Genomic DNA, 25,975 nt, shown 5'->3' with positions numbered 1-25,975 from the left:
AATGGCCGCCGCCGCCTCGTCTCCCGCCGCTGCGGGGGCTCCCGCGGCACCTGCTGCGCCGGCGTCGGTGGCGTTGCCCCCGACCGAGAGCAAGAAGATTACCGATCTGCGGGTAATTGACCTCAAATCGGAACTGAAACGGCGCAACCTGGACATCACCGGGGTGAAGACCGTGCTCATCTCCCGGCTCAAGCAGGTGAGAGGCCGGTGCAGGCCGCGGGAACCAGCCCCCTCCCCCCCCCCCTCCTCCCCTGCTCGGCCTTGTCCTGTACTGCCCTACCCGACCAGCCGAGGGGCCCGGCCCGCCACCGCTGGCTGCCTGGCTCCGGGGGCGGGGCCCTCGTCGTCCCGCCGGCTGCCCCCGGTGTGGGGGGCGGGACCTGTCCCCGTGCTGCCTCCGGTGTGGTGGTGAGGGTCTGCCGTGATCGGGCAGCCCGGCGGCTGTGCGTGGCCCCAGCAGGGCGGCACGCCCCTCTCAGCCGCCGAGGTAGTGGGCGGCGGCCGGGTCCGGCTCGGTGTCCCAGCTGGTGGAGCTCGCCCCGCGGCCTTGTGGCCCGCCCGCCACCCTGGGCGTAGGAACTCGTCGGGCGGCCGCTGGGGCGAGCCCTGGGGCTGGCTGTTGCTGTAGGGTTTCTGAGCTTCCCTTCCCCCTGTTTTCGTGCTGTCCTTCATGCTATCATGGATATCGTACTAGCCTTCTACTGATGTGTTTCCAAAGAGAAATGTGCAGATCCTTGATAAGCTGTGCTTTGAACATGCCATTTTAACAGCTTAAACTCTTGCCATTATCACTAGTGTTCCCTCCCTCACTCTAAGTGAAAGTTTTAACCCAAAGTGTTTCCTAAAATGCTTTTGAGATGGAAAAAAAGTAATTGTCTCACTGACTTCTTCTAAAATCGAATTGTCTGGAGTCCTACTGAAATCCATTAAAAATTGAATTTTTGTTTTTTGGTCTTATTTAGGCTATTGAAGAGGAAGGAGGCGATCCAGATAACATTGAAATAACTGTTTCGGCTGACACACCCACCAAGAAACCAACTAAAAGCAAAGGTTAAGATCTTTGGATATATATTACATTCTTAACTGGTTTTTGTGGCATATATCACCTTAAAGAAGGAGTGTGGAACTGTGGCCTGTAGTTTAGATACAGTTATGACTTTACTGTTCATGATTTCTGTCATCTGAGACATCTCTTGCATTACTTGTCTGGTTTTAGTCACTATATAGGCAATATATAGGCATGCCGGATAGACATGGAAAATGGGTAGGTTAAGAGATGTGTTATGAGGTAGCAGCTGTCCTGCCAGCAGATCTTGTGGGCTTGTGCTGTGTGTGCTGAGACTGTGTAGGTGATCTGTGGGCTTTTTGGAATATGCTGTGTTCACTTCTGAATGTGGAGTGTCACAGGTTTAGAGTGGGTATAAGAACTGCTGTGTGGCTCTGGGAGCAGGGATGGGTATCTCTATTCTCTTAGAGTGTCTGTGGTTAGCAGAGGGAGAACTAAGAGGTTGTTAAGCCATGAGAAGGTGTTGGACCTAGGCTGGTGATGGGTGTACAATATGTGCTAGGGGCTCACTAGCTGAAGGGTCAAGTTCTGGTGTCCTCAACTAAGAAGGGACATGGAACTGTTGGAACAAGTCCAGAGGAGGGCCACGAGGATGATCAGGGGACTGGAGCACCTCCCGTAGGAAGGTAGGCTGAGAAAGTTGGGGCTGTTCAGCCTGGAGAAGAGAAGGCTGCGTGGTGACCTTATAGCAGCCTTCCAGTATCTGAAGGGGGCCTACAAGGAGGCTGGAGAGGGACTCTTCCTCAGGGACTGTAGTAATAGGACAAGGGGTAAAAAGTTTCAAACTTAAACAGGGGAAGTTTAGATTGGATATAAGGAAGAAATTCTTTACTGTAAAGGTGGTGAGGCACTGGAATGGGTTGCCCAGGGAAGTTGTGAATACTCCAGCCCTGGCAGTGTTCAAGGCCAGGTTGGACAAAGCCTTGGGTGACATGGTTTATTGTGAGGTGTCCCTTCCCATGGCAGGGGGTTTGGAACTAGATGATCTTAAGGTCCTTTTCAACCCGAACTATTCTATGATTCTACAACTGTATTTGGGTTTATTAGCATACTTTTTACTGAAGACAGGATTCATAAATAGGAATTTCCTGAATGGGCTCTGAAGGCACACTCTGAAATGTCTAATGAAGAGATTTTAGTTTTCTTGTTGTGAAAAATAATTATTTAGATTCTATACAGATTTGTTTGGCAGAGGTTGTTGCCTCTGTTTTCTTTTGCATACATATTTATTACAGTATTTAATAATTTTTCTGAGCTTAAGTTCTGTGGGGTATTAGTTTGGGTTTTTATTTTCTGTTGTTCTGAGAGCATTCATAATCAAGTAATACTGGGAAATGTGTGGTTTGTGCATGGCATTCCTCACGGAATGTACATGCTAGGAATGTTCATAAGTGTGGTATAGACACCTGTTTTGGAAATGATCAATATTATACCACTGTCACTTAACTGAGGCTGAGTTTTGTGGTAGAAATGCTTATTCATGCTTTTGGCTGGTGCTGTGAATGGGGAAACAAGTAATAAATTCTGCTTAGAAAGTTTAAATAACTTACCTGTACTTACCTGGACTTAGTAGAAAAGTAAGAGGGAATAAAACTGTTTCACAATGTGGTTTCATTTTCTTCTGCAACATTACTTTATTATCTACTCTGGAAAAGTAATTGATGCTTAAGGAAACTACTTGGAAGCTAAATAAGGAAAGGCTTCTACAATTTTTCATGTAGAGATTTAAATGGCTACTTGCTCTCCTGTAACGAACACTTACCTCCTGCTTTTCATCCTCCTGTTCTCCAAACTAGTATCTCCATGTGCGTAATGTTCTTGAGGCAGCGTCTGGTTTAATTTTGCTTCTGCAGAGGTTGCTGCTGCCTGAGGCAGGGTTCAGTAACTGTTCCCTGCCACCTCTTCTGTGGAATTTTAAGGTGTATGTGTAACGTGTATGTTCTTGGTAAACTTCAAAGTAAAATATGACCTTCATGAAGTTCTTATCTGCCTACTTTGCAAGCTCAAGAGTTTTTCCTCATTACTTTTTGGATTATAAAAGTCTTGTGAGCAAATTTTGTGCCAAAAATAAGAAGGTTCATGTTGTATTAATCTTCACGTGTTGAACAAGTTAAAACTCTGTAATTTGTCTGGGGAAAATCTTTTTTTAATTGGTTTACTTATAACTGTAAGAAAGAATATATATTCTTTTTAACTGTTGCTTGTATGTGTTAACTACAGATTCTGATCTTATCTCCCTTTCTGATGTTTTCTACTGAAATATGTTACTAGTAACCAGAAAGTATTCCTCAAAACTTGTAAATCTGGCACTTCAAAAAAACCCTTTTCCTAATGTGTCACTGGAAAAGTTTCAAAGGCTTGTGGGAGATGTATGCCCATCACTTGAATCTAGTAGGACTGAATTTTCTCTTAAATTAACTGTCTTGATCCCCTTGTGCTTATACACGTTCTTCACTATGCATAGTGTTGCCTCACTTACTGATTTTGCTGACAGATTGCTCTAGGCCTTCTGCTAGTGCTTGCTTCCTCCCTGCCCCACAGCTTCAGCCTTTAATTATTTCCTGGTGTCCAGGCACTACTAGTTTTATAGTATTTTTTCCTGATGCTGCTATTGCTATACAAAGGAGGGTAGATATATCATATGGTAATTTATGAAGAAAATACAGCCTCAGAAAAAGCCAGGAAGTGGGAATAATGACTAAACCTCCTCACAGCAGGCAGAGGTGAATAGGAGAGACAGGTGAAGGAGGTTTCCCTTCCAAAAAATCATGAACTGTGTCAGATGGAGTCGATTTTAGACTGAATGTCTTCTGTAGCCATTTTCACTGCAACTGTGGAAAAACTGAGATGTCTAATTCCTTAGCATTGTCTGTTAGAAAAACTTGATCTGGAATGTTGATGCAGGCTGAAGTAGAGGGGGAATAGTGTGTGCAGGGGTGTGTGTTGCATTTGTTTTCTCTCTCGTTGATTTTTTTGTATGTATATTGACAAATATGGAGAGGAGTAGGAATAAGGCTAAGAGTGGAATTTACTTCCATAGAACAGGATCTTGTAATGGCCTGATAAGTTGATCTATCAGCTGAGTATATACTGCAGCTTTTTACTGGACTGTGACAACCTTCTGACAGTGTGATGGTACAAAGCCAACTTCCTGTGAGACAGGAAAGAAATAACTGTGAAACACTGAGTAGAATAATAAGACCTTGACTAAACTGGTTTGAATGTAGACTTTCTTTAAACAGCAGCTTTCCAGTGTCCCATACAAAGTTCCACAGGATAATGTACTGTATGAAAAAGGAGCCATATTTAGAATGGGGTGTTTACTGACTTGCCCAAAATTGATATAACACAGAGGGAGCCATGTGGATCTTCATTGGGAAAGTGGACTTCGCATCATGACTTAAAGAATGTTTGCAGAAGGATTCTGTAATCCAGCAAGAATCCTTGATTGATCCTGTATGAAAAGTTAGTCAAAATACAACACTTTTCCTGGAAGCTAATTTAATTAAATATTTGGGGTAAAGAAGAACTGCAGAACAGCTGATCAGAAAAACTGTGGAGGTGGGATCAGTTGGTTTTGCCAATTAAAGTTAAAAAGCTTAAAGATGGAACAAATACCAAGTGCCCCATCTTTAATTGCCTCAGCTGTGCCTTTCCACACTGGAATTTAGTAGCTATGGACAAATTTCTCTGTTTGTGAAAAGATAAGAGTTTTTGGAAAAAGATGTTCTTTTCAAGTCTGAACATTCTGCTGCTGCTTCTGATAATCCAGAGGAAGTTACTTCTAGGACGAAGTATTTTCCAAATGTTTCCGATGTGACCATTCCTTTGAACTATTTGCAGTCAAAAATACTGTGGCATATTGATACATCATGACTTAGTGATTGAAAGTTACTTTTCTGCCAAGTTTTGGAATTAGTGTGGGTGAGGAACAGATTCTAGGCTAATCAATTTTAACCTTAGAGAATTAATGTGAGCAGAGATGTTTATTTGCAGCTTTTCAACTTTTTAAGGCCAGTCAGATACCTATTACTTCATGTCTTAAGTACCCCTCTAGTTTCTGACTGAATTTCCAATTTGATGGTGCTGTTAGATCAAATGCTGTAACCAACAGGTTTTGACTTCTTTATTAAAACTGTTGAGTTACTTAAAAAAAAACTAAGCTGTATACCGTTGGCCTTCAAAAGGCCTTCCTTTCTAAAAACTGTAAGCGAGTAAGAGCAGTATCCTGCAGATAATGGGGAAGACTTAAATGTTCTTGTTCCTCTGTGATACTGTTTAAGAATACAGAAGTATAACAGGATAATTTGCTTTAATTAATACTGTGGCAAATTATATTATTCGAATTGCAGCAGACCTCTTAACTAAATAATGCTATAAAGAGTTTACTCCATTGTAGAGGTTTTTTTTGCCTCCTGTTGCACATTTTTGATGAATCTTTGGCATCAGCTACAACAGAAACCTGTTGGGGCTCCAAAAGAAGTACCAGAAGAAATGCAAACACTGATTTTTCCAAAATTTTATAAGTGTGTCAATATACTTCTGCAGATACCTAGCTTAAGACTTCTCCAGAATACTTCTGTAATTCTGTATAAGCCTGAATTTCTCATGTAGAAAACCATTAATAGGTAAAACAAGCTTATGCAACTTTTAAGGCCTGTAAATGAGAGAAAAGCTAAACCTGTGTGGCTTTAAACCAGCATTTTAAAGATGTTCTACATCTCATAAGGAGAATATTCATTCTCTATTTAAGTAGTGGGTTGCAATTTTACGATATGTAGCCATTGCCTGAAAAGGGAGTAGGCATGGCTTATAAAGGAGTGCCATCATTCCAAGGTAAATTAATATTTATGGTGTTGGGCACCCAGCTTTGTGATGACTGCTGCTTACACCACTGACATTTTCAATAGCCACTGCATGGATAAATCTGTACAGAAATTTTATCGTATTTTGACAACTGCTGTACCTGTAAGACGACTGCTGTCTGCAGAAGGTCTAGCTGTTCTGACTGTGATTGTTAACGTACCCTTTAATTCCAGTTATTTTCCCCAAAGTGATAGCAGTCTTGAATAAGGTCACTGAAAGGTGTTTGCTGCAATCTGATTCTAATCCTGTGTAACTGAGACAAGTGTGCCTTCAGTAGACTGCTGTGGATGAGTGTCAGTGTGGAAAAGTTTTGAATATCTGGGGACTCTGGAAGTTGTGAATTTTTGTGGATGCTGGCTTTTTGGAGTGTTAGTGTGCCAAGTTCTGAAAACGATTTGTATCAGAACCTTGGAAGTGCTGCTTTTGAGCAGCGTGACTGACCAGATCAGAGTGACCCACAATACAGAGCTGAGAGGGGAAAGCAGATTTCCTACCGTTCTGTGGCTTGGCACTGGAAGGTGAAGGTCATTGTTCAGGTCTCCTTATTTGTACCAAGTACCTCTGGTACTTGGAGTAAATGAGACTTGGTGCGAACAAAGACAGCAAGACTGAAGAAAGGCTAATGAAAACATGTATTCCTGTTTGGCCTAATCTAGCACCAAACAAAACATATGGACAGCTTCATTACTGAAAGGTACAACTTCCTCTTGATGAGGACATGTCAATAAAATGCATTTCTCTAGCTGCTATTGCAGAATAATGGGATTAATTTGAGGTAGATTTTTTTTTTTTTCTTTTAATTCCCTAATATAGTCTAGGTTCTAGTTCACCTGTGAGACTTCCTCAGGCAAAATGAGTGAATCTAAATAGCTTTCATGGTAGTATATGCCAGATAGTTGCTAAATATGTCTAGCATCTGATGTGTGGTTTTGGCTGTCTCTCTGCACAGCTAGATATGGGATGCAGGGAAAACTTGGTCTTTCGGGTTTAATAAACTCAAGAACTGAAATGTGAGAGGGGCAAAACAGAAAACACTTGAATGTGTGTAGAAATCCTTGCTGTTTCTCACTGTGTTTTTAATTTACGTTGAAGACACATGTTGCTGTACATTCTATCACAGAGTGCTGAAATAGTAATACAAGATTTGGGTTAGTCTTGCTTTCAGACATCAGCTGTGATGCATATCAAAAACTCTCTAGTGTTAAGTGCATGCTTCTTTTTGAGAGAAGGTGCCTTTCCTAAGTATACCTGTGTGGTGCCTTTCCTAAGTATACCTGTGTTGCTGGCTTTCTGCACGAAAGTCTTGCAAATGTATTACATTACAAATATAAATCGGGAATGTTTAGTTTGTTTTAAATGAATTAAAATCAGGGACAAGATCTCTTTATGTATTTGGATCTGAATTCTTAGATCTCATATTTTGCAATCATAGAAGTAACTAGGGACTAGTGTGTGTCTAAAATTCAAAACAGTATGCTGCATATAGGAGTACTGTCAGAGTGCCATCTTTCAGTGAAATGAGTAAAACCAAAACAGTAGTCTCTTCTTCCCCTGTAGTTGAGCAGTTCCCAGCTTTGAAATACAATTTAAGAACTCTGTATGAAAGACTATGAAAATTAGCTGCTGACAAAATTGACTGTTCCAGGTAGTAGAAATCTCCATCTGTGTCAAACTTTGGCTGATGTTTTTCTTTTCTACTGCTTTTGAACATCTATAGGATTGATTTAGCCATTCATTAGAGGATGAAGGGATCATAGAATCGTAGAATGCTTTGGGCTGGAAGTGACCTTAAAGATCACCCAGTTCCAGTCCCCCTGCCATGGTCAGGGACACCTTTGACTAGACCTGATTGCTCAAGGTTCTGGGCAACCTGTGCTAGTGCCTCACCACTGTCATGGTGAAGAATTTTTTTCCTCATGTCTAATCTAAATCTCCCCTCTGTCAGTTTAAAGCCATTCCTCCTTGTCCTGCCACCACATGCACATGTAGGAGTCATTCTCTAGGTTTCTTGTAGGCCCCTCTAGACACTGGAAGCTGTTCTTGCTTTAAGGTGTCCCCAGAGCCTTCTCTTCTCCAGGGCTGAAAAAGCCTAGCTCTCTCAGCCTGTCTCCAGAGCAGAGCTGCTCCACTCCTCACAGCATCTCCATGGCCTCCTCTGGACTCACTCAAGCAGGTCCACATCCCTCTTCTGTTGGGGGCCCCAGAGCTGAGAATGGGAAAAGATGTGATGTCAAAAAATAAAGCATTAAGTGGTGATCATGACTGCCATGTCATTTGCATCTGGAATTGACATGAGTTTCAGTAGAAGATGGTAAAGCCACGTCCTAACAACTGCTTTTGTGCCTTGAGTTACTGAAAAACATCGCATAGACTAATCTTCAATAGAATGAATCAGAGAGAGAATGCTCTGCAAAGGGGGTGTATGTGGAGATATTTGTATCTGGTGTTCTTTGGTCTTGTTTTTACTGAAGATTAAGGAAATGCAGTGGGTTTCAAAGGGAACTGTGTCTAGTTCTGAGCTCCACAGAGACAACCTTATTAGAGAAGAGTGTGCATGTCCTGGAAGAGCTGAATTCTTTGATGATACATGCACTAGTACAATAAAGAACATGTAGAAAACACAAGGGCTTCACCTGACTCAATTCTTCTGCTGGTAGTTCCCTTTAGTGATGAAAAGCACTGGAAAAGGTGGCTTGGAGAGTCTTGCAGTTGCCATACTTGTGGATAGTCAAAGACATAGCTAGATAAAACATGAACCATCTGATCATACTTGGAACTTGGCTCTACTTTCAGCAGGAGGTTAGGTGGACTAGATGACCTTTAGAGGACTCTTCTAACCCAAACTGCTCAGTGATGCTAATTACACTAGAAGGCAAGACCTTCCCAATGTCTGAAGTCATAATGTCTAGATAACTCCAGTAATTCTAGAAACGTAGCTTGATGTTCTCCTGAATTCCATTATCAATCAAAATAGAAGGATTGGTGTTAAAATCTCTAACTTGGATGTAACTGCTTGTATATGCAACAGCATTAATTGTTCATGCTTGCTTGCTCAGCTTGCATTTTTTTCTGCTGACCTTAAAAATACTCGGTTTGGGAAGGGTCATCTTGATAGTGAACAGTTCAGGTAAACTAAGGCCCAACACAATATTCAGTATTGAAATATTTAGTATATTTTCAGTATTGAAAGAAAGTCTGGTATATGGAGTAGCTCTAGTAATCAGTATATCTTGTCATTCCAGGTAAAAAGCATGAAGCTGATGAATTAACTGGTGATGCTTCAGTTGAAGATGATTCCTTTGTCAAGGTAATAAAAGTATGTAATCTTTTCTGAGTTTAAGCTTAATGTTTGGCTTTATTTACCAAAATAAGCTTCCACTTCCTTTGTGGAAATTTGGAGCATTGTTTTTACTGTGCTCACAGCTGTGGTACCTAAGGGTGTGAAGGTGTGTGGGTTTTTTTAAACATGCTATGAATTTTTGTTATGGATGTGTTACAGCATTTTGCAGAAACAGTGATTCCACCCATTAGTTTCTCAGAATACAAGTAACACCCTTGTAATGTCAAGTAATTGTTTTTCACACCAAAAGGAAAGTGAATTGGAGACTCAAGATGCAAGTGATCTCGATGGAAATGATGAATTAAAGGACTTTAAAGAATCTGTTGAAGATGAGAACTTGAATTCAAAAGAACTGCCATCTGCAGAAAAGAAAAGATACCGGGACCCAGAGCCAGCAGAGACAACAGAAGAGACAGAAAAGGATTCTGTGAGTCAGGTACTTTGTTATATTTTACATGTACATTTTTCTAAGCGTGTTTGTATTCCTGGGAAGTCAGAACCAGGGATTGGGTTTTTTTCTTCTAGTTTGTCTTGCTTATCTGTAAAAGATAATTTAGTACTTTTTCTTTCTGTTCTCCTTGACTTGTGTTTGAATAGTCCTGAAACAGATGTGGTGTGGATTGACTGATAAAATACTACCACAGTCCATGCAGAGTTCCTAAGTGGGCTTTTTCCCTGATACTAGTGGTGACATATATAATCTGATCACTGAACTGAAAGATACAAGTAATGAGAACTGCTCATTGATGTTCACCTTACTGAGTGTGATTCCACTTAACTAAAATGTTTTCTGAGTTAAATGAATCTCTTGACTCTCTGAATGTTGAAGTGTTTTACAAATACTTTGCTGAGCAAGTCCTTTTTTATGTTCTCATAGGAAAATGAAGGTCAAGACGTGGAAGATTACACTTTTCCAGCTGTCCATGTAAGTTCCAAATAATTTCTGTCAAGATGATTTTCATATCTGTTTAGTTGGAAAAGATCACTTTAGACCAGCATGTATCCTAGAGTCAGATGATGTAGTACAACACAGGTAAGCACTATAGGAAGCTTTTATTCATAATTTTTTATAATGAAGATAATAGTGATTTCCAAATAAGATGCCCTGTTTAAGTGCAAATTCCTGTCTACAATTTGGGCATATTTAGTGCATAGACTTGGAAAGCAGTATGTTTCAAACCCTCTTAAAAACACTTCAGAGGGCTATGTCAAATGCTAACATAGTATATATGCCTAAACTCCTGTTTGAATGTAGAAATCTGCCTTTAGAGAATGGGAGGGGGGAGGAAGGGTTTGGTTTGGGTGGTGGTGGTGTTGTTAATACATCTGTAACATTTTTAAGTTCAGAAATTCTTTTGAAGTTACATGGAATTGATGTTTGAAAATGACATCTTCTACAGCATGCCTTGGTCTGCGAGCCTAATGATAAATAAGTAAATACCTTTTAAGATCTTGTTTTCATTTTCATGTACTTAGTGGAGGAAGTCTACCTAGTTTCTGACTTCTGTCCTAAGATTTTAAACCTAATGAGGGATTGCTTGCATTGAAAGTAGTAATTAGACAGCCATTCTGAAGGCTTTAGCAAGATACAGAACAGTTTAGAAATGTCCCATTGAGTTAAGGGGAAGAAAATAGCTGTGTGTTGCAATTGCAAACTGCAGGTGTTGCAGATACACACCAGTGAAGTTTCGTAAAAATTTTCAGTGATTTGACAAGGGAGAGCTGCACAGGCTTGGTTTCTAGACCATTTTTTCTTTGGAAACAGTTTGGGTTTTATTAATTTGCCTTCAAGGGATAGAAATTCTGTGGAAACTACAAACTGTTCTGCTTAAAGTAGGAGCTGTTTAGTCTTGACTTTCTTTTTTTGCAGGATGGTGAAGATGAAGAAAATCAGAAAGGTATGTTTAAAGTTTAATAGAGTTCAGAGGTCTTAGTCTGATAGAGCAGGCAACTTTCTCTTGTAATATTCAGTCTCTTTCCTAATACTAGGCTTGTCTCCAGTACTAAGCATCAGTTGTCTCCTTATTAAGCCCAGCACCTGGAATCATTGCAATCAGTGGGTTTATTTCACTCCTAAGAGTTATTTTACTCTTAAAGAGTTGATTACAGTACTTATCAGTTACTGTGGTGGATGTATAATATAGCTGTAATACTATGATTCTTAATGAAAAACCATAGTATTCAAGGACTCCAATTTTAATATACGGTAAGTCTTGATGTGAGAGCTTCCAGCTTGCACTGCAGTAACTGATTTTTGAGTGAAATGATACACCGTTACACTGAGCTTGAGCACCCAACAAATGTGTGGACCATCATATCCTTGGCTTACTGTCACTTAGAAATACCAGTTGTATATAGGATGGTAAAACAAGTGTTTGGAAACCTGTGGAGTGGCTACATTTTGTAAGCTATGCTCATTAGCGAAACTATAGAAGGAATGTAATGCACTTGGGCAAACAGACTTCCTGGACAGAAGTCTTAAGGATTCTGCATATTGTGGACTACAAAGGACATGGAACATCATCACTTTACAAAAGATGGGATAAACACATTACTGAAGCTACAGGATAAAAATACAGACTCCATGTTTACGAGGGACCCTATGGCTGAAGTGCCCCATCTGCACAAATCCAAGAATGTGGTTGGAGATGCCTGTGTCGGACTGAGATGGAAAATCTCTCCAGTGGATGAAGACTGAGAACCGTTTGTCTACGAACTCTGGATTAAGGCTCACTTCGTGTTCTGCAGCAGCCTTGTGCAGCTAACTTGACTGCCTAACAACTGCTTAGGAATGGAAAAAACAAAGGAGATCCCCAGCGTGGAAGACTGGCTGAAATTCTCCAAGACTGTAATTCTTTCGGATTTGGGAAGAAGTCCTAGAGCCGCGAAGATTCAAAGACGACTTAAATCAAACTGTGAGCATTCAAAGCAACTATTTTCTTCTTTAACACTAAATCCTAAACTGGAAAATGGATACTTCTTATGAAGAACGGGTATCTCCAGGATGGAACCATATTCCCCTTCCTAATGTTTTGGTATTTGTCTCTAGAAAATGTGTTTTGCCATGGAAGAATAAGTGATCCTGGGTAAAGGATTTATATATGTGTTAATACACCTTGTGTTTTTTTTTCTAACCTTCCATCAGTGCTAATAACTGGCTTTGTATTTTCTAGGTCCTATTCTAGCTTATGCATATGAAATTGTTTAAACTTCTGTTTTGCCATATTTATTCCTGTTAAATCCTCTTAGATAAAGCAGGTTCTGGTGATGGTACACAAGAAGTATCTAAACCTCTTCCTTCAGAAGAAAGCCTAGCTGAGGCTGATCACACGGCTCATGAAGAGATGGAAGCTAACACCTCTGTGAAAGAAGCTGAGGATGATAACATATCGGTTACAATCCAGGCTGAAGATGCCATCACTCTGGATTTTGATGGTGATGACCTCCTAGAAACAGGTAAAAATGTGAAAATTACAGATTCTGAAGCAAGTAAGCCCAAGGATGGGCAGGATGCCATTTCACAGAGCCTGGAGAAGGAAAGCAAGGACTATGAGATGACTGAGAACCATAAAGATGGTAAGAAGGAAGACTGCGTGAAGGGTGATCCCGTCAAGAAGGAAGCCAGGGAAAGTTCAAAGAAAGCAGAATCTGGAGACAAAGAAAAGGATACTTTGAAGAAAGGTCCCTCGTCTACTGGGGCCTCTGGTCAAGCAAAGAGGTTTGTTTTTCTATGTCAGTTCTTTACGATACTGAGTACCAGCATTCAATAAGATCACTCTACATTATGGGGGTAGCAGCAAGAATCTTATAATTAGTATCCTATGCTCCTGCCTATAGATTTTTTTGACCGCCATAAGTTACTTTTTAAAATTCAAGATCTTCGTATAGACACTATGTCCTTCTGATTGCATTGTCGCATTGTCAGCATTTATTTGTTTTTTTCAAATTGACGATTTTTTAAATGTCCTTGTGATGATGGTAATGAACAGCTATCAGTTCTAAGAACACAAAATGAAGTCAAGTCCCCGTCCTGAAATCTGGAGAAGATTGCCATATATCCACTGAATAGAGTTGTCAGAAAATCTAGATCTTCAGGCATCTTGGGGAAAATCAGTGCAAGAATCCATAAGGGAATCATTTGTTCAAATATACAGTCTAGCCCTTTTTTATTTTTATTTTTTGCAATGCTAACTTGTCTACTAGTATTAGTAGTGTAAATGCAACACTTACCACATGCTGTATTTTCAATTTTCTTCTGATCTTTAATTTGCTTCTCTAGCTCTACTAAGGAATCTAAAGAAAGCAAGACAACATCAAAGGATGATAAAGGTAACTATTACAAATTAGGGTAGTATTGTCCATAACTAAATGCTTCCCCGTTTGAGAAACTGCTTGCCACATGCTAGCACAGCTTACATGACTGAACTCATACATCTGTAGTAAATTATGCTAGAGTTACAGTAGACACTAGTTATATGTTCATGTCTATGTTTTGGTTTGGTTTTTTTTTCCCTGTGTCAGATTCCTCATAAGGTCAAAAATAGTTAAAAGACTCCATGAAAATACATTCTCTTATTCCAAAATACTTTTGGGAGCAAATTGCACTTAACATTTCGCAAGTCTTTTGTTTTGATGAGAAGGTGTAATTTTCAGAGAAGCCTGCTGTACTTTACATACTGCGGTTTGGGTTGATGTTATATGCAAGATCAGCAAAAAATAATTGCAAGTAATTAAACATAATGCCAATAATTTTTTTTTGTCTTGTTTTTAATTCTAGCTCATTTTTAAATAAAGTGAACTTTTAACCAAGTATAACAGCTCTTCTGGTTGTTCAGTGCATTAAACTTGGACCTATTTGTCTGTGTTGGAATTTCTGTCCATTTACTGTAAAACCCTGTATTACAATTACAAACTCATACTTGAGTGGAGCTCAAGAGCACGTTAATGTCACCAGTTATTTACACCAATGCTTCATACTTGAGCAAGTGCATTTGTATAATCTCATGAGTCTCCTTGGTTTGCCTGCAAGCTCTCTGCCAAAAACCTGTCAAAAAATCTCTCTCATATTACTAATGGATGAATGGAATTTTATCTGATAAATTAATTTCTGAGGAAAAATTTTTGTGATAGAGATAATTCAGTCTTCTGTAGATGCGTGTCTTTTCATGGTAGTTATATGCTTACAAGGAAATTAAGATACTGCAGATGTGTTTTCATGTAGCATATATAACTGTAATCGGAGCTATTGTAAGGCTGTCTTAAAGTACATAGCCAAAGCCAGCCATGGCTCTTTAGTGATATCTTAATGACATTCTAAGTGTGTCACGATTTATCAAGATATCCTATTTTGACAATAGCTGATAACTGAAATCTGTTGCTTTCAGTACTGAAGAAGGAAAGTTACTATTTTCTTCAAGGTGGTTAAATTACCTTTAAAAACTCCGCATACCACCAAATTTTCCAGCTGTTTAGCTTAAGATCCAGTCCTGGTCTTGCCTGTATGACTGGCTACAATTTAACATACTCAAAAGCACTTCATACGTTTGGCAGCAAACAACAAGCTGAACTAACAATGTAAGGCTAAAAGATTTGGGAGTAAGATTGCATGAATCTCTTGCTCCCAGTTCTATATTGTTGCAAAAATGATTGCTATCTGTGGGGAGCACATAAGGTTTTGCTGTTTTTTTTTCTTTAGAATTTTCCTTAGTTTGGAGGACTCATTTCAGTGGGTTGCATCCAGTTCTACATCCAGCAGCATTTTAAAAAAGCTGTTCTGGATGGAAGGGATATATTTGAAGAAGTTAGGGAATTGACTGCATTGTTCTGGAGGCTCAGTCTCCTCAACTTACCTTACTGCTATCTTTTGGTAATGCGAGTACTGTTAAGACATACTGATGAAGGACAAATGGGTGCTAAAAAAATGTTCTTGGGTTAAAGTTATTGATAAGTTTCAGAAGTTGATACTGAATGTACATACCCAGATGAGGGGTAAAGCATGCCTTTAACAAAGAACTGTATGATTTTTCTAGCTGTGTCATTTGGATATGTGTTAGCCAAGCTGTTGGTTCCAACACATGAGTAAATGAATGAAATCTTACTGCGTGTATTTTTTTTCATATAGAAGTCTTTTCAAGAAAGGTAGCCAGATAAACAGTTACTTAAAGGTAACAGACTAAACTTCTCTTTCCAGCAACAGTTTAGTTCAAAATTCATGGTACCTTTGTCACCTTAATTTTTTGGCTGTTTTGTAAAACTTGTTACAGGAAGTGCAAGCAGTGTTAGTGGTAGCAGTGGAAGTTCAACTAGAAACCTGTGGGTTAGCGGACTGTCTTCCAACACAAAAGCTGCTGACTTGAAAAATCTCTTTGGCAAATATGGAAAGGTATTTCGTGGGGTGTGATACCATGTGTGTTGTATGTGTCTCTTCCCCCTCCTCTATTCAGTTACAGAAATGGAGTAATACTTTATTTAAATAAGAGCCTGAATTGAAATATCCAAGCAGTGTAAGCTAAAAATACCCTATATTTTCAGCATCTAAAATAAGAGTGCATGCTTATGGGAAGAATCATGTTAATTTTGTAAGAAATTATTCTTCCCATAGGGGTAAAACCCATAAATTATTCTTCCAGTAAAATAATAAAAAAATATTTATTAATACTAAAAAATTATTCTTCCCATAGAGGCAAAAGAAATGTCACAAATGTGACTGATCAGGACTGGCTTAAATTGTCATTTTATTAATTAAATAATGATGGCTATGTTCTTTTGTAGCAACTGTGTTTAACTGTGAGAGGAAGGTAATGTGCTAACTGGGAAAACTGTAATGTGAACAGTTTCTACAGAACCTGCTGCTTTGTAACGCTTTTTAAAACGTGTTCTGAGGGTCTGTGAATAGGAAAAATAGGTAAAAAGTGGCTGTTCATTTAAGGGACTCTTTAATGACTTAATGAATTTTTTACAAGCTGCTTAAACTAAGTCTGTTTTCCTGGATTTTAGATTCAATTGAACATACAAATTCCATAGAACAATGCAGAATCCATATAAGCTAAGCAGTCTTCTTGAAAACAATTTTTATTGCAGTTCTCATTTTCTTGAAGGAGCTGCTGATAACTGAAAATTCAGTGTTTTTATAAGTCTTTGCAGTTATGACATTATTGTATCTTGGACACTAGCTAGAACCTTAACGCTGTGAATATCACATATGTGTGCTGATTATTGGGTATCTGATTTTTCTAATGAATTTAGTAGGTGATTTTTATTTAATGCCGTCACAAGTGCTGAAACCCAAGGGTATGTTTTGTTAAAACTTCCAGTTCTTTAGCTGGTTTTGCTGTAAAGATGCTTGTTACCTGTATTTACTTAGCTTCCCAGTTTTAAATTAACTGGGAAATATATGTCTAAATGACTGTACCTTACAGGCTGCTAGAAAGACAAAATTGTTGCGTTAGAGCATGACTACGTCAAGGTAACTGGCTCCAGTAATTACAGAAATTCTAGCAAGGAACACAGTGCTTTCTCAAGAACCAGGTGTCAAAGAGCTGGTTGCTAAAATTGCTTGATGCATTTGATAGATGCCTTTGAAGAATTGGCCCCCTTATTGACTTACTACGTCATACAACTTACACCTTGCTGCCACTTACTTGGCAGCTTTCGGGGCGATTAATCTGTCAGACATGAACTGTCAAATTCAGATCAGTGGTGTTTCTGTGTATTGATTCTGACAGTAACTTTCAAAAGAAGCATTTAGATAATGTGCATGAGGTTGTGACTTCTCAAAATGGGATGTAATCATTAACATGCCTGGATGTGAAAGCTGGGATAAAGTTCTCAAAGCTTCAGTTTCTTATGGAATTACATGCCTTTGGAAACTTGGGAGTGTCAGTCTTCCCAGTGGGGTGGGGTTTTTTGTTGTTGTTGGGTGGTTTTGCTTTGTTTTTTACATACTAGGGTAAAAATATTATTGGAATACTATTAGTTCCTTACTAGAAATGTCTCTCTCAAAACCTAAATTTTACCTGTTTATATAGGTACTTGGTGCAAAGGTGGTCACAAATGCACGAAGCCCAGGGGCAAAATGTTATGGCATAGTAACAATGTCCTCTAGTACAGAAGTGGCTAGATGTATTGCACACCTTCACCGAACAGAGCTGCATGGACAACAAATTTCTGTTGAGAAAGTAGGTTTAATGAGATGAAAACTTCCCAAAATAGACCATCTTATGCAAGAATCTGTATTAACCTATTTGCTTTTGGGGAAAAAACATAGGTGAAAGGGGATCCTTCCAAAAAGGAGCTGAAGAAAGAAAGTGATGATAAATCTGGTTCTAGTAGGAGCATGGGAGATAAGAAGACTGCCTCAAGTGATAAAGCCAGCAAGTAAGAAATTGCATATGTCTTCTGAAGTTGTGAAAATCCTTTTAAGTTGAATTGTCCTCATTGCATTTGTGTTTCCTTCCTAATAAGAACTCCATCAACAAAAAAAGAAGAAAAGAAATCTGAGAAATCTGAAAAAAAAGAAAGTAAAGAAGCCAAGAAAACAGAAGGTAAAGATGAGAAGAGTGATAATGGAGCGAGTGGCCCCAGTCAAGAATCCACTAAAAAAACTGAAGAAAAGAAAAGAATAAGTATGCAATAGAGCCATGTCTTCGTCGTGTTGTATGTGTGTGTCTGACTTATTTTGTGGGCATGTTCTTGCCCTTATTGGAAACCAGACAATTAAACACTTGTTCCTTTTTTACACTCAGTAACATAATTACTTTGGAGCTGATGTAAAAGCTTCCAGATTTTATATTGCTACTTAATTACAGCCATGTGCTGGTATGCTGCTTCTGTCAGTAACACTTCTGTTCAGGGATTCAGACATTTCACTAAGGAAAAGCTGTAATAGGCGAATAGGGATGTATGTGTGTGTTAAACCCTTCTTCTTTTTCTTTTCTTTTTCTTCTTTTCTTCTTCCCCTTTCACCAGGTGGTAAAAGCCCAGGTCAAGTTGTAGTTTTAGACCAAATGAAAGGAGACCAAGGCCACACTAGGACAGTTAGAAGGGGAAGGTTTGATAAAGTAAGTATCTATAGATTTGATGCAATGCTTATCTGATTTGATACTCCTTTACAGTTGATATTTTCACTGAGAAGTGAAGAACTACCACAAACTGTTAAGCTTAGATAGAAGCTTTGTATGCTTTGGGGATAGCTAAGTAGTTAATGATACTTGAACATAGCATCCAGAAATCTCCCTAAATGAATGAGACTTCTGAAATAACCATTGTAATCTCTATCTATAGCCACAGATATTGAGGAACAAAGAGCGTATTATTCAAGATAAAGTGAAATTCAGGGAATACAGGGGTAGAAAGGATATCTTGCCTTTTGAAAAGATGAAGGAACAGAGATTGCGAGAACACATGGTTCGATTGGAAAGAATACGACGAGCTGTTGAACTCCGAAGGTAGTAATTCATCTTTTTGCTAAAGGCTATTTTCTGCATTAATTGATCAGATACTATATTTAGAAACCCACTCAGAATGCATTCTGTCAAGCCTTTTGCTCAGATGCTGGAAGTCTGGGACTCTGCCTGTCAGTACCTTTATGTAAATTAATGGACTCCAGAATTTTTATTTAATCTGTTAATAGCCATAAATGTAAACACCCAGCTTAGTGCTGGTTATGGGGGGTACATCTCGTAACTGTTACTGCATGCCAGTTTTCTGTTTGAAAAGATGAGAAGTTGACTAGGAGGTGTGGACAGAGGTAGTATTTGGGGGTGTCTGGTTTTCAACAGAGAACTGTTGTATATCTTAATGGCAAATTGAGCATAATAATCTTGTCCCTTTAAGTAAAAGGACTAAACAGCTATACTGTTCTGTTCTGCTCTTTTCATCTGTCCAAAAGCTTGCAAAGGATAGTTAAATGACTTCTGTTAGCTGGATTTCCCTAAAGAAAGGAATTTGTAGCAACTATAAAGCTTAATGAGAAAATGCCTTTCCTGATTCTTGTAAGGTACTGGGAAGATGAAAGCAAAACGAAGCTTTGACAAGTGTACCTAACCTGTGCAAGTCAAGTGTGGTGACCACTAACTAGTGGTTAGTGACCGCTAACTTGAGTGGTCAAGTTAGTCTGTCTTGGTTTTGGACAGAAAACAAGTAAATTTTTTGTTAGCTTGAAGAGGACAGGAGCTAAAATAGCATTTATTTTTAAGATCCAAATCCTATTCTTTGCTAAGCTGTTGTTATTGTTTGCCAAATGACAGCATAAAAATATGAATCCAGCATGGAATACATCAAGAATAATGATAAAACTTTTCCTAGATTTGCTGTCTGCTTAAATGGTTTTATAGAATATGCTAAAACCAGTTTGGCTACTTGGGGCTAAAAGGAGACTTCTTATTCTGGGACTTCTGTCAAGACCTTACTCTGAAATAGCTTTTTTTCAGTGTCTGTACCTCAGGTGATGTTAGTTTTGGATGAGAGATTTTAGATCAGTTTCTGCCACATCTTTCCCTTTTTCTCCTTTTTTCTTTAGGCGAAGAGAAATTGCTGAGAGGGAACGTCGTGAGAGAGAACGCATACGAATAATGCACGAACGAGAAGAGTGCTTACAGAGAGAAAGGGAACGATTAGAAATTGAAAGGCAAAAGCTAGAGAGGGAAAGGATGGAACGGGAGCGGCTGGAAAGAGAACGTGTCCGTATTGAGCAGGTGTGCGTATTTCTGTTTTGGCTTGCGGTGCAGTATCATTTTGGAGTATAACCCAGTTGGCATTTGCAGTGAATTTTGATCCTCACCTTTTCACCCAGCCCATAAAAGAACCAACCAAACACTACAAAATCCAAAGTGTACAACAGCAGTAATCTTTACCTTTTTTGCTTGACTTGTAATTTGATAGCAAATTCTTGTTACTGGTTTATGTGGAGGCTATACATGTCTGTCTCTAAAAACAGACTACATCAGAGCATATTGTCCTACAGACCTTCCATAATTTTACTAAGAGAAGGCTGTGTGGAGACCTCATAGCAGCCTTCCAGTATCTGAAGGGGGCCTGTAGGGATGCTGGGGGGAACTCTTCATTAGGGACTGTAGTGACAGGACAAGGGGTAACAGGTTCAAGCTTAAACGGGAAGTTTAGATTGGATATAAGGAAGAAATTCTTTACTGTTAGGGTGGTGAGGCACTGGAATGGGTTGCCCAGGGAGGTTGTGAATGCTCCATCCCTGGCAGCATTCAAGGCCAGGTTGGATGAAGCCTTAGGTGGCATGGTTTAGTGTGAGGTGTCCCTGCCTGTGGCAGGGGTTGGAACTAGATGATCTTAAGGTCCTTTCCAACCCTAACGATTCTATGATTCTATGTCAGTGGCAGCTTGATGGATGTGTGCCTGAACAACAAACACGGTAGCGGTGCAGGAACTTACCTGGAGATATTTCTAATAGCCAATAGCTTCTCCAGATCTGTTGTCTACTTTTTGTTGGAGAAATATACCATATGCTGTTTAATCTTAGATGCTATCCAAGGATTAATTCCATTAGATAGCCTTTGCTAGAAAATTATCAACTATTAATTCCATATACTTGCTAACTGTTACAAATATCTTTAATAAAGGGTTATTGTTTGTTGTGTTTATTGACCCTTCGCTCTCATGGTAGGAACGTCGAAAAGAAGCGGAGCGTATTGCGCGTGAAAGGGAGGAACTTCGTCGACAACAGCAGCAACTTCGTTATGAACAAGAGAAGAGAAATTCTTTGAAACGACCACGTGATGTAGATCACAGGTAATCTAATTCTCAAACCATGGTTTGACAGCATTTAGTAAACGAAACAGATACCAGCCTTGTGTCAGACTTGAAAATGCAATTGTACCTGAAACAAGTCTTTACAGAAGAGTTGTTTTCAGGTGTTTGGTTTTGACATCAGTTTATGCTAAGCATGAAACATACCTTATCTGTAGGAGAGAGTTTTGAAATAAGCATCCTGTGAATTAATTCTTACTGTACAAAAAGAGTGTAACGCAATTCAGTACATTCGCTGAGAAAAGCTGAGAATGGCTGAAATTCCTAGCTTCTGCTTTAAGAATTCACATTTCTGGTAAGTGGATGCTTCAGGAAGTCAAAGTGATGGCTTTCATTTTTACTGAAGCTGATGACATCTGTTATTTGGCATTTGAGCCACATGGATGAACTGGTTTTGGTCTTTACTTGGCTATAAAAATAGGGCTGAGACCTCGGCCATAAAATTGATGTATTGGGTACAGTGGAAGGTAAATGTAAGTTGTCACGGTAGATACAGTAGCAGAATATTAATACTTGTTCACTAGAGGACTAAATACAGCTACTGATAATACGCTTAATATCTCACATTCTTATCACAGAGTAGCTGAATGTTTTTAGTGAGCAAGGCTGTGATGTTTCCTACACTGCTGTTTCCGGAGAAAGCTGTTCTGGTCTGTGGGTGTTCATTGTTTGGTTTGGGTTTGGGGTTTTTTTTTTCCTAAAGGGCTTCTTTTCTTTTTCCCTTGGAAGGCTGGTTTTTGCTACATTGATGTTTTTCTTGGGGTTTTGGTTTGTTTGCTGGTTCATTTTAAAGTGCCCAACACTATGCTATTGCTTAGATTTTATTGCATATTTTATTGATGTTTTTGTCTCTTTAATTTGCACTTTAAACGGGAGCGTGTGGGTTTTTTTTCTTTAAGTGATTTTGTCCGCTATTTAAAGAGTCCACTTCTGTTAGTAGCTTTCCAAAGGTCAAATGCACATCTTTAAAACAGACAGCTGACTCATAACAATTTTCTGTGTATTAGGCCTTGATTTGGATCCATGCAACTGATGAGAATTCATTTGTTTTGTTTAAAGGAGAGATGATCCTTACTGGAATGAGAATAAGAAGATGGCTCTTGATACAGATGCACGGTTTAGTCACAGTTCAGATTACAGTCGCCAGCAGAACAGGTTTAATGATTTTGATCACAGAGAACGGGGACGATACCCAGAAGGTTCTTCTGTTCCATCATCATCTTTTGATAGGTAAGTTTCGGTAACAGGGCAAGTATTCACCTGCCCACATCTCTTTGCATTTCACTCATAACTGTTCAAAATTTAAAATAGTGCTAAAGACTTTATAGAGTTCTGATGCAATAGAATTGCAGCAGTGTCCCAAAATTTCTTGTCTTCAGGGTTGGCAATTTATACCATGGAATCCAGTTTGATTTTCACTGAGGACTTTTAAGTTAACTGCCCGGTGGTCTCTTCTGGGTGACATTTCAAAAGAGTTGTTGTGATCATTCCTCTTTCACATCTAGTCATAAGTGGGTTCCAATGGATTAGATCTGTCCGATGTGCTTACTTACCTGCTTAAGAAGTAAGGCTAGAAGCAACTTACTTAATCAGAGTTAAGGGTATTTCTTGCACAAGTCACATTCACGAGGATCCTTGCAGTAAATTTACTGTGCATTAAATGCTGGTTCCAGTTCCAGTTTTGTTTCCATTAAACTTCTCCAGTAACCAGTTGTTAAGACCATGTAATTGTAGCTTCCGGACTTCTACTTTTGTGGTGCAGTGAGCTAGAACTATATTTTCTAGGTGACTTGAAATCTAGCATCCTCTCTGCTTCATACAAGGCAAAAAGAAAGCCCTACAATCGCTTAAATTATACTGACTAAAAAGTGAACTGTAAATTATACTGACTAAAAAGTGAACTGGTAAATGCATAAAGAAATGTTAAACTGGCTATAAGAACTCGAGATCAAAATCACAACTGTAGAAATAAATACAGTTTAGGTGGGAAGGATCATTGAGATACATGTCGCGTATATAGTAATGAACGTGTATAAAGATATTTTTTGTAAGCTCACATTGTGCTTCCATGTGCAGAGAAGTGGGAAAATGGGAGACAAATACATGACTTTTTTCTGCTTTAACAACTTAGGCGAGAACGTTTTGTAAACCAAGGTGAAGCAAAAAAGACTCGTCCAACAGCACGAAGAGAAGAGCCGGGGTTTGAGAGATATCCCAAGAACTTCAGTGAGTCCAGAAGAAATGAACCACCACAACCAAGAAGTGAACTTCGAGACACAGACAGACGAGAAGTGCGAGGAGACAGAGATGAAAGAAGAACAGTGATAATTCACGACAGACCTGAGATACCACATGGTCGACATCCAAGAGAGACTGGTTCAAATCCACCTAGGCAAACAAATTGGAAGAGTGAGGGAAGCATAAGCACAGACAAGCGGGACGGCAGGTAAATATGCTGGCTAACCAACGAACTGGTGAACATGCTGATTCTTACGGAGTTTACCCGTACTAGCAATTCCTCAAGAATTGTTGTGTAAAGAGAGAACAGACCCCTCCCTAAAGAATGGCAAAGTCACTTTCAAAATGCATTAGAAAAGATGGTGGGTATGTTGTCACATACACTAAACCTTATCTGTAAACTTGGTGCTGACTCCCAGCAGCCTGTACTTAACAGTGTGTAGCAACATAAAGTAAGGAGGCTTTTCTGCAAGAGTGTGAACAAGTAACATGCAAGGTTTAACTCTTTAGAGAGCTACATAGATGTAAAAGAAAAAAGCTAACCTGAAAAACAAAAGGGAATCCTTGAAGTCTGCATGTGCTGTGATTCGGTACCAGTTCTATTATACTGAAACCAAAATTTTGATAAAAGCAATTTTTACAGAAGCGAGAGGTCGGATCGATCGGGAAGAGAAGTGTCTGGACATGTGAGAGGTGCACCTCCTGGTAGCCGTAGCAGTGCTTCTGGATATGGAAGCAGAGAAGGAGAACGAGGTGTGATGGGAGAGAGAGGTGGAGGACAAGTGAGTCATCTTCTTGTGTTTGTATGCATGAGTGAGACAGGAAAAAGCAAAATCACAATGGAAAATGACCGTGTAGCTTCACAGAAATGACCACCAAGTGTTCTGGCTATTTGAAAGTTAGTTTATTTTAAAAGTTCTTTTTTGGTGGGCTTTTTTGTAAGCCAAGAAATGGCAGAAAACATCCCCAATTCTTTTTTTTGTCTAGCACCTTTCAGGTAGATCAGAACAACATCTGAATGAGTTGCTGATTAGGCTTTTAAGAATTCATTGTCATGTGTTTTCCAGGTCTCAACCTTATATTACCTGCTACTTCAGTGCAGTTTGTTTTAATCTGCATTGTGTTGTTACTGAGAGAAAAACCTGCTGTAGGACTTGTCTTTAAAGCCTACAGACCAAATCGGTCCATGCCACTAGATCTTGAAGCATTTAAAAATAGTCTTTCTCTAGCTATATGGAACATAGTGATTATACGAGATCAGGGCAGAATTGGGAGTAAAGTATGAGCTCACGGAACTTTACTCCCTGCATACCCAAACACCCATTGCAAATTAGGTGTTTGTTACTTTTAATAGGACTCTTGTAAGTGTGGGTTAGCTGCCTGTGGACTAAAATCTTAAAAGATGCTTGAGTTCTGTATATTACAAGTTTATAGTGTGAGTTTAGCTGTCTTGAAAAGCTTGTTTCCTGTTGATAATCAAGTACACCTTTAGTTCTGAAAATGACTACCGCTTTCTTCCTAGCACTATAATGAGGACAGACATGGTGTTGAGCGCCATAGTCGTGAAACTGGACCAAGGAAAGAATGGCATGGACCTAGTTCTCAAGGAAGTGGGTATCATGACACAAGGAGAATGGGAGATGGCCGTGGAGGAGGTGGCATGATGTCTCCACATACAAGGTACAAGAAGTATTCCTTCCTCTCAGTTCCCTCGTGAGCTCTCAAAGCTTTGGTTGTGCTTAGGAAGTATAATGGTCTCAGTGCAAGCAGTGTTACTTTCTGTGGATGGGTTGTTGCTGCACAGCACACAAACCCATCTTTCCCATGCCAGCACATGACTCCATAACTGTTATACTGCTAGTGGCAGTACTGTGCACCTGCGCAGAAACAAGTGACAACTTGTTAAGACTCTTTTGAGACTCACAGTTTAACAGCGGGGTGATATGAGACATAACAATGTTCTTAACTTGTACATCAAGAGTTTGGATACTTACCATGACTTAACATTTTTTTAAAACCTTTGTTTCCAGTAATTCTTCACCAATTAATAGAGTTGTACAGATCACAGGGAATTCCATGCAGAGGGTAAGTGGCTCAGGATTTAAACCATTTAAAGGTGGACCTCCACGAAGATTCTAAGATCTACAGCTGCTTGGTTTCAAGATAACTTATTGAAATCTCTTGTAAACTTTCTCTGATTAAAACACAGGAAACCTTGTCTGGAAGTCCTGGTTAAATTTTTTTAATTTAACATGATTACTTTCCTCTCAATTTTGGAGGCATTTTAATAGTTACGTTGTAATTTTGGATAGTTTTTGTGTATCTTTGATAAGCGTTTTCCCTGAGGCACTAGAGCTGTGTAAAAACCAAATTGGAACCAAAATATTTGTTAATCCTGTATAAAAGAATAGTTTGCAGCCATGTGCTAGTAGTTTGATTTACCAACATTAGCTCTGTGGTGTCATGCTTTAAAGTTAGCTACTTCTCACAACATACACAACTATAACCTCCATTTTGAAGGTTGTCCAGGCTATTCTCTCTGCTTTCTAATTTGTAGAGAACTAAGATTGTTCTTTCATTACTGGGTATTATGTAACCTATTTTTGCAGAAGGTACTGTTACATCGAGTGCATTATGTGTATTCTTGCAAATGTATTCTTTTGAAATAAACCTTCATATTCTGTATA

At 39.2% G+C, this 25,975-nt stretch overlaps 1 protein-coding gene across 6 annotated transcripts; it reads left to right on the top strand.

The window, feature by feature from the left end:
• Nucleotide 1: 1 nt before the first annotated feature.
• On the top strand, nt 2-25,975 carry SLTM (SAFB like transcription modulator). 6 transcript variants are annotated; one of them, XM_061447090.1, is made up of 21 exons: nt 2-196; nt 963-1,050; nt 9,175-9,239; nt 9,523-9,708; nt 10,150-10,197; nt 11,143-11,170; nt 12,522-12,990; nt 13,552-13,601; nt 15,536-15,654; nt 17,300-17,449; nt 17,539-17,648; nt 17,736-17,896; nt 18,240-18,331; nt 18,555-18,718; nt 19,792-19,966; nt 20,908-21,032; nt 22,110-22,280; nt 23,182-23,496; nt 23,932-24,070; nt 24,811-24,968; nt 25,319-25,975. In XM_061447090.1, the coding sequence occupies exons 1-21, from the start codon at nt 2-4 to the stop codon at nt 25,425-25,427; spliced, it is 3,117 nt and encodes a 1,038-aa protein (XP_061303074.1). In that variant the 3' UTR covers nt 25,428-25,975. The 6 variants fall into 6 exon arrangements, with proteins under 6 accessions (XP_061303074.1, XP_061303069.1, XP_061303070.1 ...); XM_061447085.1 differs by having other exon boundaries at nt 23,920-24,070; XM_061447086.1 differs by having other exon boundaries at nt 9,175-9,248; nt 9,523-9,699; nt 23,920-24,070.

Source organism: Pezoporus flaviventris, unplaced genomic scaffold (genome assembly GCF_033815535.1).
Source record: "Pezoporus flaviventris isolate CSIRO_AGI_PZ_B2104156 unplaced genomic scaffold, CSIRO_AGI_Pfla_v1 ptg000006l, whole genome shotgun sequence".
NCBI lineage: Eukaryota > Metazoa > Chordata > Aves > Psittaciformes > Psittacidae > Pezoporus > Pezoporus flaviventris.
This window is presented reverse-complemented; position numbering and strand designations above follow the sequence as displayed.

What these genes read in the sequence shown, in the direction of transcription:
- SLTM (XM_061447089.1), top strand. Translation starts at nt 2, where the DNA reads ATGGCCGCCGCCGCCTCGTCTCCCGCCGCTGCGGGGGCTCCCGCGGCA. An exon ending in TCATCTCCCGGCTCAAGCAG is followed by an intron (nt 197 to 962) that starts GTGAGAGGCCGG and finishes GGTCTTATTTAG; the next exon opens with GCTATTGAAGAGGAAGGAGG. An exon ending in TCTTTGGCAAATATGGAAAG is followed by an intron (nt 15,655 to 17,299) that starts GTATTTCGTGGG and finishes CTGTTTATATAG; the next exon opens with GTACTTGGTGCAAAGGTGGT.